Source organism: Poecilia reticulata, linkage group LG1 (genome assembly GCF_000633615.1).
Source record: "Poecilia reticulata strain Guanapo linkage group LG1, Guppy_female_1.0+MT, whole genome shotgun sequence".
NCBI classification, from domain to species: Eukaryota; Metazoa; Chordata; class Actinopteri; order Cyprinodontiformes; family Poeciliidae; genus Poecilia; species Poecilia reticulata.
The window spans coordinates 11,206,479-11,220,257 of record NC_024331.1 but is presented as its reverse complement, the minus strand read 5'-3'; the positions used below and the strand labels follow the sequence as shown (position 1 = coordinate 11,220,257).

Below are 13,779 nucleotides of genomic sequence, written 5' to 3'. Positions count from 1 at the left end.
AAAAAATGGTTAAATGAATAATAGATTAATGAAAAATGGGTAAATGAAAAACAAATATGAAAAATAAATAAATGAAAAATTGGGTTAATGAAAAAACAAATTTAACATTTTTATTTATTTCACTCATTTTCTTCATTTTTTAATTTATTTTACTCTTTATTTATTTCACCCATTTATTTATTTAATTTAGGCTGAAATGGCTCTCCATAGACAATAAGCTAACACGAAAACAAAATAAAGAAAATAAAAATAAAAGTGTGAAAACTTCACTGTAATGTAAATAGTACTCTTCCTCAGTTTTTGTCTCAAAGATGTAACACATTGGTCTGTGCACCGGAGCGCATGGAATGCATCTATGGGGTAATTTCATTCTCACTAAAAAAAAGAAAACAGGGTTGGATCAGCAGATTACACACCTTGATCATCTTAAAAATAATCAAACCTGTTGATTATTTTTAATCAGCAGGTTTGAGTTATAAGTACTTATATACTTATATATACGTATATAAGTAGCTGCATAAAGGTAAGCCGTGTAAATGTGGAGCCCTTTGGTTCTGATAGAGAACATGACCAATGGAAGGATTCAGAGGGAGGGTTGATCAGAGATCATATTGATCTGCTGGGAAATGTTGATGATGGTTTATGAGCGTTACCACACGACGCCTTCTTTAGGTTTTGCTCAGTGCTCCAGGATTATGGAGGACCAAAATCAACATAAGAAATAAAAGAATAAATCTATCATTAAAAGAATAAATATATAAATAAAAGAAGTAATATATATTTTGATAAGAAATAAAAGCATAAATATATACTTAGTATTTCCGTTTCCTTACACATGTCAAGAAAAATAGATATTTTGCTTTGCCTTTTGTTGCTTCTCCCTTTTCTGCTCGCTGTTTATCTGCTGCATCGTTATGTTAATGAGGAGAGCTGCCTTCTATGTCTACTATTGACCAATGGAGCTTTGGAACCACCGTCACTGCGTCAGACGTTGTGGGGCGTTTAGGTGCAGTCGCTCCATCTTAACAGGCCACAGACCAAAACAAACTGTATCCCGGTGGTTTTATTGTGTTACCGACTGCAGTGAAGTGAACCTGCGAGCGCTTGAGGAGGGAGTTAGAGAACGGCTGGCCGAAATTAGCGTTTATAAATCGGATCAACCTTGAGCTAAACGCCGCTTGCTCGGCGGATATTGGAAAATAGAATATCCATCTCAAAACTAACTTCACTGCAGTCGTGTGTACGCTCGGCTTTATGCATCCGATTTTGTTTGTGCGCCGCATGTTTCTAAGTTTTTCTGTACTCCAAGTTTTAGTGTGAAAACTGCGCACTCTTTTATGAATGAGGCCCTAGATCTCAATCCAATAGAACACCTTTGGAATGTGGAGATTCACAACATGGATATGTATCCAACAAATCTGCAGTAACTGAGTGATGCTGTCATATTAATATGAACCAGACTATCAGGAATGTTTTCAGTACCTTGTTGAATCTATGCCACAAAGGATTAAGGCAGTTCTGAAGGCAAAAGGGAGTCCAACCCAGTACTAGCAAGGTGTACCTAATAAAGTGGCTGGTGAGTGTATTTTGTAGTTCTCAATGTTTCATCAAGATTCAGCACCTGCTTTGCAAACAAATGAAAACCTGCTAAGTTGTGTCTTGTCCACCAAGATTGACAGCTGACACTAATCTGTGAAGCTCTCTCTTAACCTTAAGTCTAGAGGAGCTGCACTGATCCACTGCTCGGGTGGAAGAATCTGTCTACAGGACAGCTATCAGTTGTACAGTCCACAAACTGGCATGTATGAAAGCATGTAAAGAAGAAACCCATTGTTGAAAGACAAAAAAGTCAAATTTGCAGTTTGCCACAAGCCAAGTGGGAGTCAAAGCAAACAGGTGAAATAAGGAGTCCAAGTCAGATTAGACTTTTTGCACTAATATGGGGGGAGCTTTTCTTCAGACGGGATAGGGAGGCTAGTCAGAGTTGATGGGAACATTTTTGGAGCCAAATACAGGAAGAAAACCTTCCAGACACTCCAAGAACTTAAGACTGGGATAAAAGTTAACCTTCCAGCAGGACAACAGCCCCAAAGATTTGGCCAAAGCTGCAGTGGAATGGGTCAAATTTTATTCAGAAGTTAGAATGCCCGATCTAAAAGTCAGGTCTAAGGATCGGTGACAGTACTTGCAAATTGATATTCAAATAATAACTGACACTACTCTATTTAGTTAATTTAAACTTTATCCCATTTAAATTTATCATTGTGCCAAAACTTTTACACAAAGGGAAAAAAAATCCTAAGTATTTTTATTGTCGCTTCTTTTTGTCGCTTTAATATGCAAGTGCATATGCAACCCACAAAATCAGAGTTAAAGTAAAAGTGAAAGAGAAACGTGGAGGCCCAAACCAAAAATGCACCTGGTTTAACTGTTGAAAAAAGGTAATGCAGCTCTCTCCAACGGAAAACCAACCTGACAGGAAGTGTAGCTGTGGTTAACATGGTAAACACATTTGTGTTAGTTTCCTGAAATTGTTTTGTTGTTTCCAGGAAACAACGTGCTGGTTGTTCTGTGAAACTTAAAAGCAGAAATGTGGTAAAAGCCTGCGTATGTGAGCACATTCAGGAGGCCTCTTACCTTGACCCCTTCAGCTTGAGCATGCAGCCCTGGAGCGTTGAGGCCGTGAGTGTTGAGTCCTGGCGTAGGGGCCGGCTGAGGACTGGGGGCCGGCGTTGTCAGAACATGGGTGTTTCCAGATCCTTGCAGGCTGCTGGAGGAGCGAACGCTGCCCAAGCTGCACACACTGCCACTGCGCTCTCCTCCTTCAATCAGAAACTTCATATCTTCCAGCAAGCCAAATTTCATTGCAATCTTTTGAAAGTGGTCTTGATTATCTGCATGTCTTAAGATTTCCTTTGGACTTTAGCTAATTTTTTGCTAATTTCCAGTCAATTATCTGGAGCTTCAGTAAAAAGTCCAGATCCAACTGCCTGACCATCTTAGGCTGAAAGTTTAATGCACAATAATTGTCGGAGAGCCTCTTTGTGGTAAAAATTACTGTTATCTGTATCAGTCAGATAGTTTACTCAAAGGGCTCTCCTCAAAGAGCCACACCAAGCATCCGTCATAATGAGGTGAGTTAATCTTCAACAGTACAGACAGAAGATTTGCATAGCGCACCTTGAGAACAGATTAATAAATCTGTAGTCACTGCTGAGATATTTGAGGAGTGGGTGTATATTATGTGAACATGCAGCTGAAATCAAAAGTTTACATACAACAAATAAAAAGACACACATTTTTTCTCACTATCTGAAGTTAAATCAGACCAAACGTAAGTCACTTAGAATTACGAAAATTATTTCTAATTATTCTTCATGCCTTCATGTGTTGCTTTATGTCACAAAGGCAGTATGAAGCAATAATAAAGTTCAAAATCAGAAATTTACATACATTGTCTCAGTAACTGGTAGCATTCCCTTTAAACTGCATGTTGTGGGTCAAACATTTAGGTATGTCACGCTAGACTTTTTTGTTCTCCGTCATTGACTGACAACATTTAAAAAAATCGGTCATGTACTTTTTTTTTACCCGTCAAATTATAATCATATTAACATCGGCTATTTAGCATTTTCATGCGATTTGGTTAATCTTCACCTACTAGAACCGTGAATCCAGATCCCATCACACATAAAGCAGATAAACGCATCTAACTTTTTCTCCGTAGTGACAAAAACTGCTGACTGTGGCTCCAATAACTTATAATAAATGAAAATTAAAGACTTCAATTAAATTACCAGCATTTCACCTGCTGTGGTCTGAACACACAGCCTCACAAATTCCTCCTGGTCACATCTGCAGAGAAATCTCGCTGAGTCAATTGATCAGTTTGGATCAATTGTAAATCTGTCTTTAACTGTTCTGATGTTACAGAGTCCAGAGGTAAGGGTTAGGGTTGACCGATTAACTAGCGCAGTTTTTTACCCTATGCATGGTCTGGACGTGCGCTTTTACGATGATCTTTTTGCCTGGTTTCGCTTCTCCGAAACGGACAGATGTTACGTTTGCCGTGCTCCTCCAGAACGCCGCTCTCCTTCTGGGCGTGGGAGGGTAACGTGAACAAAAAAGGCTCCTTTTATTGAATGAGTTAAGTTTAATTCTTTGCAGCAGCAGAACCCGCATTGGTTGTGCAGCGCACTGTGCATGTTATGGTCTGATTAACTTCTGCACTGTCATTTATTTCCTCAAGATAAACTGCCGGCTCCTCTGCTTAGACTATAAAGTGATTAACACAACATTATATTCTCTTTAGTTTTCTCTGGTCTGTAATGGAGACTTGAATTAAAGGCGCCATTTCAACCAAAGGTTTGGAATGAGCTTCTGAACCAGACGCTCCAAAGCGTCCGGTCCATAACTCTTCAACATGTCAGCTCCGGTCAGAAAGATGCATTTTGTTCAGAGTCCATGAGATGATATTCAGAAAGGATCTTTTTTATCGATTGATTTTAGTTGCCTCTGCGATGAACTTGTTGCATAAAGTCTATAATGTCTCCCCGTGTTCATCAGTCAGTCAGGGGTGTTAATTATAACCTGTCAAAATAACCGACGGGCTTTAAATTTTCCTGTCGTTTAAAAAAAACAGCCGGTCAATTATGGAAAATATTCGGTTAACGCGACCTTTGCGTCACACAGCCTTTTTGTGATAGCTTGCTGAGCCCACTCTGTCTGAAAGAACTGTTGACAGTGAGTCAGGTGTTCTATGTGTGGCCTTACAATAAAGCCTTGTCAAGTTTCCTTATTTCTAAGCAAAAACTGGACTAATCTAGTCAGGTAAAGCAGCTAAAAAGAGAAAACACAAAAATAAAATGCACCTAAAGTGCAAAAAAACAGTTTGAGTAAGCCTGGGGAACTGATGAACAATATAATTTTAAAAGATTAAAAAAGAAATGGCTCTTTAGCAAGCAAACTATGTAGACTTTTGTGCTTTTCTATGGTGTTATAGGCCATATAGAACAAAACTGAAGAAATTTTCATTTTTCCCTACAGGCAGAGTTTGTGGTTTACCTGCCACTGGTTTGCGTAACACCCAGATGTCCTCACTGGTGCTGCTCTGATGTCCTAAAGTGGGAGAGCCCTGAGGACTCAGCTCTGCCGTCCGAGAACCTGTCACATACACACATATACACACAATTTTTATTGTCACTGAAGAAGAAATCAAATAATTTCTGAGGCCAACTTCTAATAATTTGTAAGACAAAAAGATTCTCCAAGACATTGAGTGCAATGCATATCTCTATACAAATCTGCTCACCTATAAATCATTATTACTCATTGGAAGCTAAAGATTTTAGAAGAGCTTTAGGGGTTTAAAATAACTTGCACCGTTCACATTTATTAAGTGTAAATAAATTCATTTCACTGTCAGATTATTGGAAATTGTACCACCACTCATGCAGTATTTTTTTTATAAAAATAATACTTTTTAGTCAAAATGATAAATTATTGAACCAAAACAAGTCAAATGTTTTAAATGAAATTATTTGCTTTGTCCAACCATGACTAGTACTTTTAAGAACCTAGAATAGCCTCAAAATGTATTATACTATACATAGTACTGTGCAAAAGTTTTAAACCGCACCTAATTTTTCCTATTTCAGAGATTCTTCCAATGTGCTTAAGTAGTTTTGAGAAACAAATCTGTTTCTGGAGAAAGTTTGTCTTCAGACTTTGGCTGCTTTTCACTAATTTATAAATCCTCCCTTTTGCACCTGACCATGATTGTAAATTTCAGTCTGTTAGCATAAAAATAATATTGACAAGTGAAGGGCCAGATAACTAATGTCTGACCTAAAAATAAAGCCTACACTCAAAATATACATGGTATCTGAAAACCATGTTTGACAGAACAAAAATCTAGCAAAGAGGGGACACATGACCTGAGAGATGCATCATGTTTCAGTTGGTCATCATCTGGTAAATTGATCAATTTACCAGCTAAAAGTTTATTGGAATTGCGTTGGAATCCTGTTTACATTCTGCCAGAGTGTTTCTTTTTGGATATTTTTGAGAACTGGATTTGCCTGGAGTTTCTTAAAGCTTAATGTGTTGTAGGGTTGGGTAGGTTGATGAGACTGCAATATTGCATGGACATCGGGGACAGTTCCCCAGGATTGGCATACCGGGGTGGTAGTGTCCCTATTCAAAAAGGGGAACAGAGAATGTGCTCCAACTACAGAGGGGTCACACTCTTAAGCCTCCCTGGCTCACTCTTAAGCCGCCAGAGAGGCTTATGAGCCTCCCTTAAAAGTGAATCCTAGAGGATTACTCTCAGGGGTTCTAGAGAGGTCCGTTGGATAGTTGAACCTTGGATTCAGGAAGAGCAGTGCGGTTTTCGTCCTGGTCGTGGAACACTGGACCAATTCGACACCCTCAGCAGGGTCCTGGAAGGTGCATGGGAGTTCGCCCAACTGGTCTACATGTGTTTTGTGGACTTGGAGAAGGCGTTCCATGATGTCCCTCGGGGAGCCCTGCGGGTGGGGGGTTCTCCGGAAGTATGGGGTACCAGGCCCTTTGTCACGGGCTGCTATAGGTACCTGTATGACCAGTGCCACAGTCTAGTCCACATAGCTGGCAGTAAGTCGGGCTCATTTCTGGTGAGAGTTGGACTCCGCCAAGGCTGCATATTGTCATTACTTTTATGGACAGAATTTCTAGACGAAGCCAAGGTGTGGAGGGGATCCATTTTGGTGGCCTTAGAATCATATCTATGCTTTTTGTGGATGATGTGGTCGTACTGGCCTCTCAGGTCGTGATCTACATCTTTCACTGGAGCAGCTTCACAGCCGAGTGTGAAGCTGCCAGGATGAGGATCAGTGCCTCCAAATCCAAGGTCTTGAGCTGAAAAAGGCACTGAAAAATAGTGCACAAAAGTCCGTGTAGGATGGCGAAGTCCTAGCGCAAAAATTCGCCTGACAGGTGGACGGAGCCTGGTGCTGCAAGGTTGGAGACCTTGTCCTGTTAGGCAACGGGGCCTGGATAATACGGACGGCAGAGTCCGGCGATGACAGGCGCTTAAATTCTGTAACAAAAGTAAGTTTTTATCTTTTTTTAATCTTTTTTTTCTTCAAAATCTCTTTCTCACTGTTTATTCAATGTCAAATGCTGTTTTTATGTTTTCTTTAATTATGTAAAGCACCTTAAAATACCTTGCTGCTGAAATGTGCTATACAAATAAAATTTGATTGATTGATTGATTGATTGAGTGCATTCTCTGGTTCATCCTGGGGGGTCGTCCTGCCCCAAGTGGAGGAGTTTAAGTATCTGGGGATCTTGTCCACGAATGAGGGAAAAATGGTGTGACGGGCACCTGTCACCATTGTGAATGAATCCCTGTTTAATTGCTGTTCTTTTCTTGCAGTTGATTGGCTGGCGAGAGTTTAAAGGGATCAAGCCCCACCCACCAGGGGAGCGAGGAAGTTGGGAAGAGCTCCTGGCTGCKGGGGTGTTTTCCAAGCCTCGCTCACGCTCCTTCAATGTGTTTTTCTGTTTGTTAACTTTCTTTGTGTTGCTGGGTCTGGGGATCGTTGGCCAAGCCGAGGTTTTCCGGTTCTTGGTTGTAGGGCGAATGATCTGGTGAGGCAGGGCGAGGGGAGCGGCCCGAATCCGACGGCCAACTGCTGGCTGGTTYGTGAATGCTCCCACCCTTTTGTTTCTTTGCCACGATTCTCCAGTACCTTTATGTCCAGCCAGAGCTTGAATAAAGCCTTTTGTATTATATGCCTTGGTCTGGACTTCTTTATGTTGTGACCCACAGGCGGGCCGTAACATATTGGGGGCTCGTCATATTCGGATGATTTGATTCCGTTAGATTCTTGTGCGGAATTTTTTGTGGTGTTTTTGAAATGCGCTGGTGTTTGGTTGGGATGTGCTATTTATATATTTGAGCGGCTTCTCTGGCACTTATTGATGTTTGTGGGCTGCAAGGAGCATCTTTGGTTTTGTTACGACTCTCTAAACCGACATGGAGTTTAACCTGGAAGAGTTTTCGGACAACCCTACAATTGAGCAAATTGACTGTTGTACAAAGGAACAGCTGTTGTTAATTGCTGGTGGGTTTTCGATCTCCGTTTCTAAGCAGTTGAGAAAGGCGGAAATGAAATCCGAGATTGTTTCGGCTCTAACTGACGCTGGCGTTCTTCCTCGCGTTAGTTTTGATGCTGGTCCACAGGTTAACTCTGGTGCTGATGTTCAAATTCACTCTGACACGGCTCCTCTGAGTAGCCCTGAAGCCCAGACTAGCCGTCAAGACTGTCAGGGCGCTGGGACTGACAGAACTTCGTTTGATCTTCGCGAATTGGAACTGCAGCTTGAACTTCGCCGTCTGGATCTTAGAGAACGGGAGTTGGATCATGAGTTCCAACTGCGTAAATTGGAAACTGAAGCAAATAAAGAAGTTYGTTTGAAAGAGCTTGAGGTGAGCAGCTCGACTGCCCCGTGGGGTTCCTCTACATTTGATATAAGCAAGTGCATTCGTTTGGTACCACCCTTTTCCGAAAAGGATGTGGACATGTATTTTGTCCTGTTTGAGAGAGTGGCTGTATCATTACAATGGCCAAAACAATTTTGGCCATTATTATTGCAGTGCGTATTTACGGGGAAAGCTCAAGAGGTTTATGCTTCACTTCCGTCTGACGTCAGTCTGAATTATGACTCAGTGAAAACAGCTGTTCTCAAAGCATATGAACTGGTGCCGGAAGCATATAGGCAAAAGTTCCGCGGTCTTSTTAAGGCTGAAGGTCAGAGTTATGTGGAATTTGCCCGTGACAAGGAGGTCCTCTTTGATCGTTGGTGTTTGGCGCTGGGCGTGAAAAATTTCAGTCAGTTACGTGATCTAATTCTGCTGGAGGAATTTAAGAACTGTTTAACAAAGCAGATTGTAACGTATATGAACGAACATAAGGTTGTTGAAATTTCTAAGGCGGCTGTATTGGCGGATGAGTATGTTTTGACTCATAAAACTTCATTTGATAGGCAGCCTTATGTGCCTCTGCGTAGTGCCCCGCCTCCGGCAAGACCCAGCGTTGAGGTGGAACATGACAGTGGAGTTGGTAGGAGGCCAGTTTGCGCTCATTGCAATAAGCGTGGTCATATTATGGCCAACTGTTTTTTGCTCAATAAGAAGACTTTGTCAGCTACAGCGGCCATGGCAGCGAAGCCACCCCCAGTTTTAGTTTCCTGCGAGGCGGGGAACGTAGAGCTGGGAATTTATGCACCTTTTCTCATGACAGGGAGTGTCTCCATAGCGGGTGGAGAAAGGGTACCTGTAACAATCTTGAGGGATACGGCAGCATCTAGATCCATTATTCTTGATAGTGTTCTGCCGCTAAATGATGAGACCTTTTTAAATTCACATGAATTGGTGCAAGGTCTTGGAATGAATTTTTTACGCATCCCTCTTCACCGCATCTGTTTGAATTCGAAGTTGGTTTCTGGTGAAGTGGTGGTGGCCGCAAGTCCAGTCTTCCCGATAAAAGGGGTTGATTTTCTTCTGGGAAACGACTTGGCAGGGGGTAAAATTTTGATTAATCCAGAGGTCACGACAGTCCCAGTGATATCAGATGCCCCAGATGAGTTGCAGAGAAAATATCCAAAGGTGTTCCCSGTGTGCGCGGTTMCTCGTGCCATGGCCCAGAAAAAYATGCAGCTGGATATCGGTGATGTGGTCGACCTGGAGGAACGCAGCTTTTCAGATGACCCTTTGAATGGGGAAAGCAACTCGGATTCTGCAGGTACGTTGGTGCCTTTTACACCTGTGGCACCTTCATATGATGTGGGCCAGGAGGAGGCCCTTCACGACAACATGTCGAGGGAAAATCTTATTCTGCAACAGAGTCGTGATCCCTCTCTTGTCCCTTTGTTCAACCGCGTTGTGTCAAACGAAGAAATTAAGAAAATGCACGAGGGATATTTTTGTGTAGATGGCCTGTTGGTGCGTAAATGGACACCATCACAGGCCACTGCGGAGGATGACTGGCGGTCGGTTAATCAAGTTGTGGTACCACAGAAATTTCGTCTTGCCATTCTGAACCTCGCTCATGACAATCCTATGGCTGGTCACATGGGGGTGACCAAAACATATGACCGCATCTTGCGGCAATTTTTTTGGCCAGGATTAAAAAAAGATGTGAGGATATATTGTAAAACCTGCGAGGTGTGTCAAATTTCTGGGAAACCTAATCAAACAATTGCACCTCATCCTCTGCATCCTATTCCTGCTGTGGATTCACCTTTTGACCGTGTTTTGGTGGATTGTGTTGGACCTTTTCCAAGAACCAAATCTGGTCATAGATTTTTGCTAACGGTGATGTGTGCATCAACCCGGTTTCCAGAAGCTATACCATTACGCAACATAACTGCGCCGTCGGTTGTGTCTGCCCTGGTGAAAATATTCTCCTTGTTTGGTTTGCCAAAASTTATTCAGACTGATCAGGGATCCAACTTTATGTCACGTATCTTTAAACAAGTTTTGAAACAGCTTGACATCACACATTGTCGTTCCAGCGCCTATCACCCGGAGAGCCAGGGCGCGCTGGAACGATTTCATCAGACCTTAAAAAGCATGCTCCGTACATACTGCCTGGAGTCTGACAAAGACTGGGATGAAGGAGTTCATCTGCTGCTTTTTGCAGCACGTGAGGTGGTGCAGGAATCACTTGGCTTTAGCCCAGCAGATCTGGTTTTTGCCCATTCTGTTCGTGGCCCACTGAAATTGTTAAAGGAGAAGTGGATGGGCAGTGATTCACAGAATCTTCTTGATTACGTCAGTGCGTTTCGCTTTCGTCTTCATCGGGCGTGTGACTTGGCCAGAGAAAATCTTGAGGCCGCTCAGAGCAAAATGAAGGGCTGGTTTGATATTAAGGCTAGGAAAAGGCAATTTCAACCGGGAGACAAAGTTTTGGTGTTTTTGCCTGTTGAAGGTGCTAGTCTGCAGGCGCGCTACAGCGGACCGTACGTGGTTACACGTAAAGTGAGYGACACAGATTACATCATTTCTACTCCTGACCGCGTGCGCCGCAGCCGCTTGTGTCACATAAACATGCTGAAAGAGTATCATGAACGGGATAAAAATAATTCTGTTGCGTTGAGTTTATCCTCTGGTGACATGCCCTTACCTTCAGATCCACCGGYGGCACAGTCGGTTCAGGCGAGTTCCTTGGAGGAGCTGTCCAGTCCTGAATCCGATATTGACCACCCAGGTGAGGCTATGCTGCGGGGCCGACTAAAAAATTCTGAGATGCTGAGTAACCTGGATGCTTGCTTGTCGCATTTGTCTGATGATCAACAACGGGACATGGTGGACCTTATTAAGTCATACTATGGTTTGTTTTCAGATGTGCCCTCCCGAACTCATGTGCTGGAGCATGATATAAATGTCGGTGGTTCTTTCCCTATTAAACAGCATCCCTATAGGGTGAATCCGGATAAAAGAAAACGCCTACAAAATCAAACTGAATACATGTTGCTAAATGGCATCGCTGAGCCAAGTTGTAGTGCGTGGAGTTCACCGTGCTTGCTGGCAGTCAAGGCGGATGGGTCTGACCGCTTCTGCACTGATTTCAGAAAAGTTAACGGAGTTACAAAACCAGATTGCCACCCGCTTCCTCGGATGGAGGATTGTGTAGATCGAGTAGGCTCTGCAGTGTTTGTGACAAAGTTAGACCTGCTGAAAGGCTATTGGCAGGTCCCGCTGACAGAGCGAGCCAAGGAAATCRCTGCATTTGTGACTCCAGATGCATTCCTGCAGTACACTGTGATGCCATTTGGCGTGCGTAACGCGCCGGCAACTTTTCAGCGTCTAGTTAATAAAGTCTTGTCTGGCGTGAAGGGGTGTGAAGCTTATTTAGATGACATTGTCATCTATTCAGGCTCTTGGGAGGAACATCTAGAACAGGTGAAAACGGTGTTTCAGAAATTAAATGAAGCCCAACTGACGGTTAATCTCGCAAAATGTGAGTTTGGTYGTGCCACTGTGGTTTATTTGGGTAAAATTGTGGGTAATGGACACGTTAGACCGGTGGGTTCAAAAATAGAGGCYATTTCAGCATTTCCCATTCCTTCCTCACGACGTGAGTTACAGCGTTYTCTTGGAATGGCTGGCTATTACAGGAGTTTCTGTAAGAACTTTTCCGCTGTCGCTTCTCCTCTCACTGATCTGATGAGTCCTAAGGTCCCGTTCAAGTGGTCACCGGAGTGCCAACATGCGTTCGRGTGCGTCAAAGCGCTCCTGAGTAGTGCACCGGTGCTTGTTGCACCAGTGTACACGGTGCCCTTTAAACTGGCGRTGGATGCCAGTGATACAGGAGCTGGTGCCGCTCTTTTGCAGGACGGCCCAGATGGGGTAGAGCACCCTGTGTGTTATTTTTCAAAGAAATTTAATAGGCACCAAGCTGTGTACTCCACGATAGAGAAAGAGGCACTGGCGTTGGTTATGGCTTTGAAACATTTCGAGGTCTATGTGGGCTCCTCTAGTGGACCAATTGTGGTTTACACCGATCATAACYCGCTCGTCTTCATTCAGCAAATGCGTAATTCCAACCGACGGCTGATGCGGTGGGCCCTTTATCTTCAGGCTTTCTGTTTGGAAGTAAAACATATAAAGGGTAAAGATAACATTGTAGCTGACGCATTGTCCCGTTCCTATTACTGATGCTGCATGGGGCCTTTGGATCCCCATGCAGCATTTAGGGGTGGAGGTGTGACGGGCACCTGTCACCATTGTGAATGAATCCCTGTTTAATTGCTGTTCTTTTCTTGCAGTTGATTGGCTGGCGAGAGTTTAAAGGGATCAAGCCCCACCCACCAGGGGAGCGAGGAAGTTGGGAAGAGCTCCTGGCTGCKGGGGTGTTTTCCAAGCCTCGCTCACGCTCCTTCAATGTGTTTTTCTGTTTGTTAACTTTCTTTGTGTTGCTGGGTCTGGGGATCGTTGGCCAAGCCGAGGTTTTCCGGTTCTTGGTTGTAGGGCGAATGATCTGGTGAGGCAGGGCGAGGGGAGCGGCCCGAATCCGACGGCCAACTGCTGGCTGGTTYGTGAATGCTCCCACCCTTTTGTTTCTTTGCCACGATTCTCCAGTACCTTTATGTCCAGCCAGAGCTTGAATAAAGCCTTTTGTATTATATGCCTTGGTCTGGACTTCTTTATGTTGTGACCCACAGGCGGGCCGTAACATATGGAATGGGAGATCGAAAGACGGATTGGTGCAGCGTCTGCAGTGAAGCAGGCGCTGTACTGGTCCGTCGTGGTGAAGAGAGAGCTGAGTCAAAAAGCTCTCGATTTATCATGAGTTTTGGGTCATGACTGGAAAAAAAAGGTCACGGATACAAGCGACCGAAATGAGTTTTCTCCGTTGGGTGTCTGGGCTCTCCCTTAGAGACAGGGCGACAAGCTCGGTAAAATCCCTTCTGAAATCCTGAAGAGCAGTTTTACATAATACAGGAAAGACTGACTGCTTAGAAGGAACACAGGAAAACATGTAGCATTACACAAAACTTTTGCACAGCACTGTTTATCATATGAACTAACAAATATTAATAGAATCTTTCTCTTAAAGGATCAATACACACAGATTACTTATACAAAGAACTGGGACTGACTTTGTTACACTGTATTACAAAAATAAAACAAAAAAACTTTAGCTGTAGCATTAAAACTAAACACTTATCAATTTTAAGGTTTAAAATAAAATGCACAAATACTGGTGTGGGAAAGTTAGTTTTATCGCT

General features: G+C 43.1%; 1 protein-coding gene across 6 annotated transcripts in view; it reads right to left on the bottom strand.

Annotated features, from left to right (window-relative positions):
• LOC103462904 (caskin-1-like) overlaps positions 1–13,779 on the bottom strand; it is a 141,878-nt gene that overhangs the window by 34,250 nt on the left and 93,849 nt on the right. For 4 of the 6 annotated variants that reach the window (XM_017304680.1, XM_008405998.2, XM_017304679.1 and 1 more), the window contains exons 11-12: positions 5,065–5,163; positions 2,638–2,843 (exon numbers count right to left, since the gene is read on the bottom strand). In XM_017304680.1, coding sequence (XP_017160169.1) covers positions 2,638–2,843; positions 5,065–5,163 — 305 coding nt within the window. The remainder of the gene's footprint in view (positions 1–2,637; positions 2,844–5,064; positions 5,164–13,779) is intronic. The other 2 variants (XM_017304674.1, XM_008406012.2) reach the window with 1 other exon arrangement.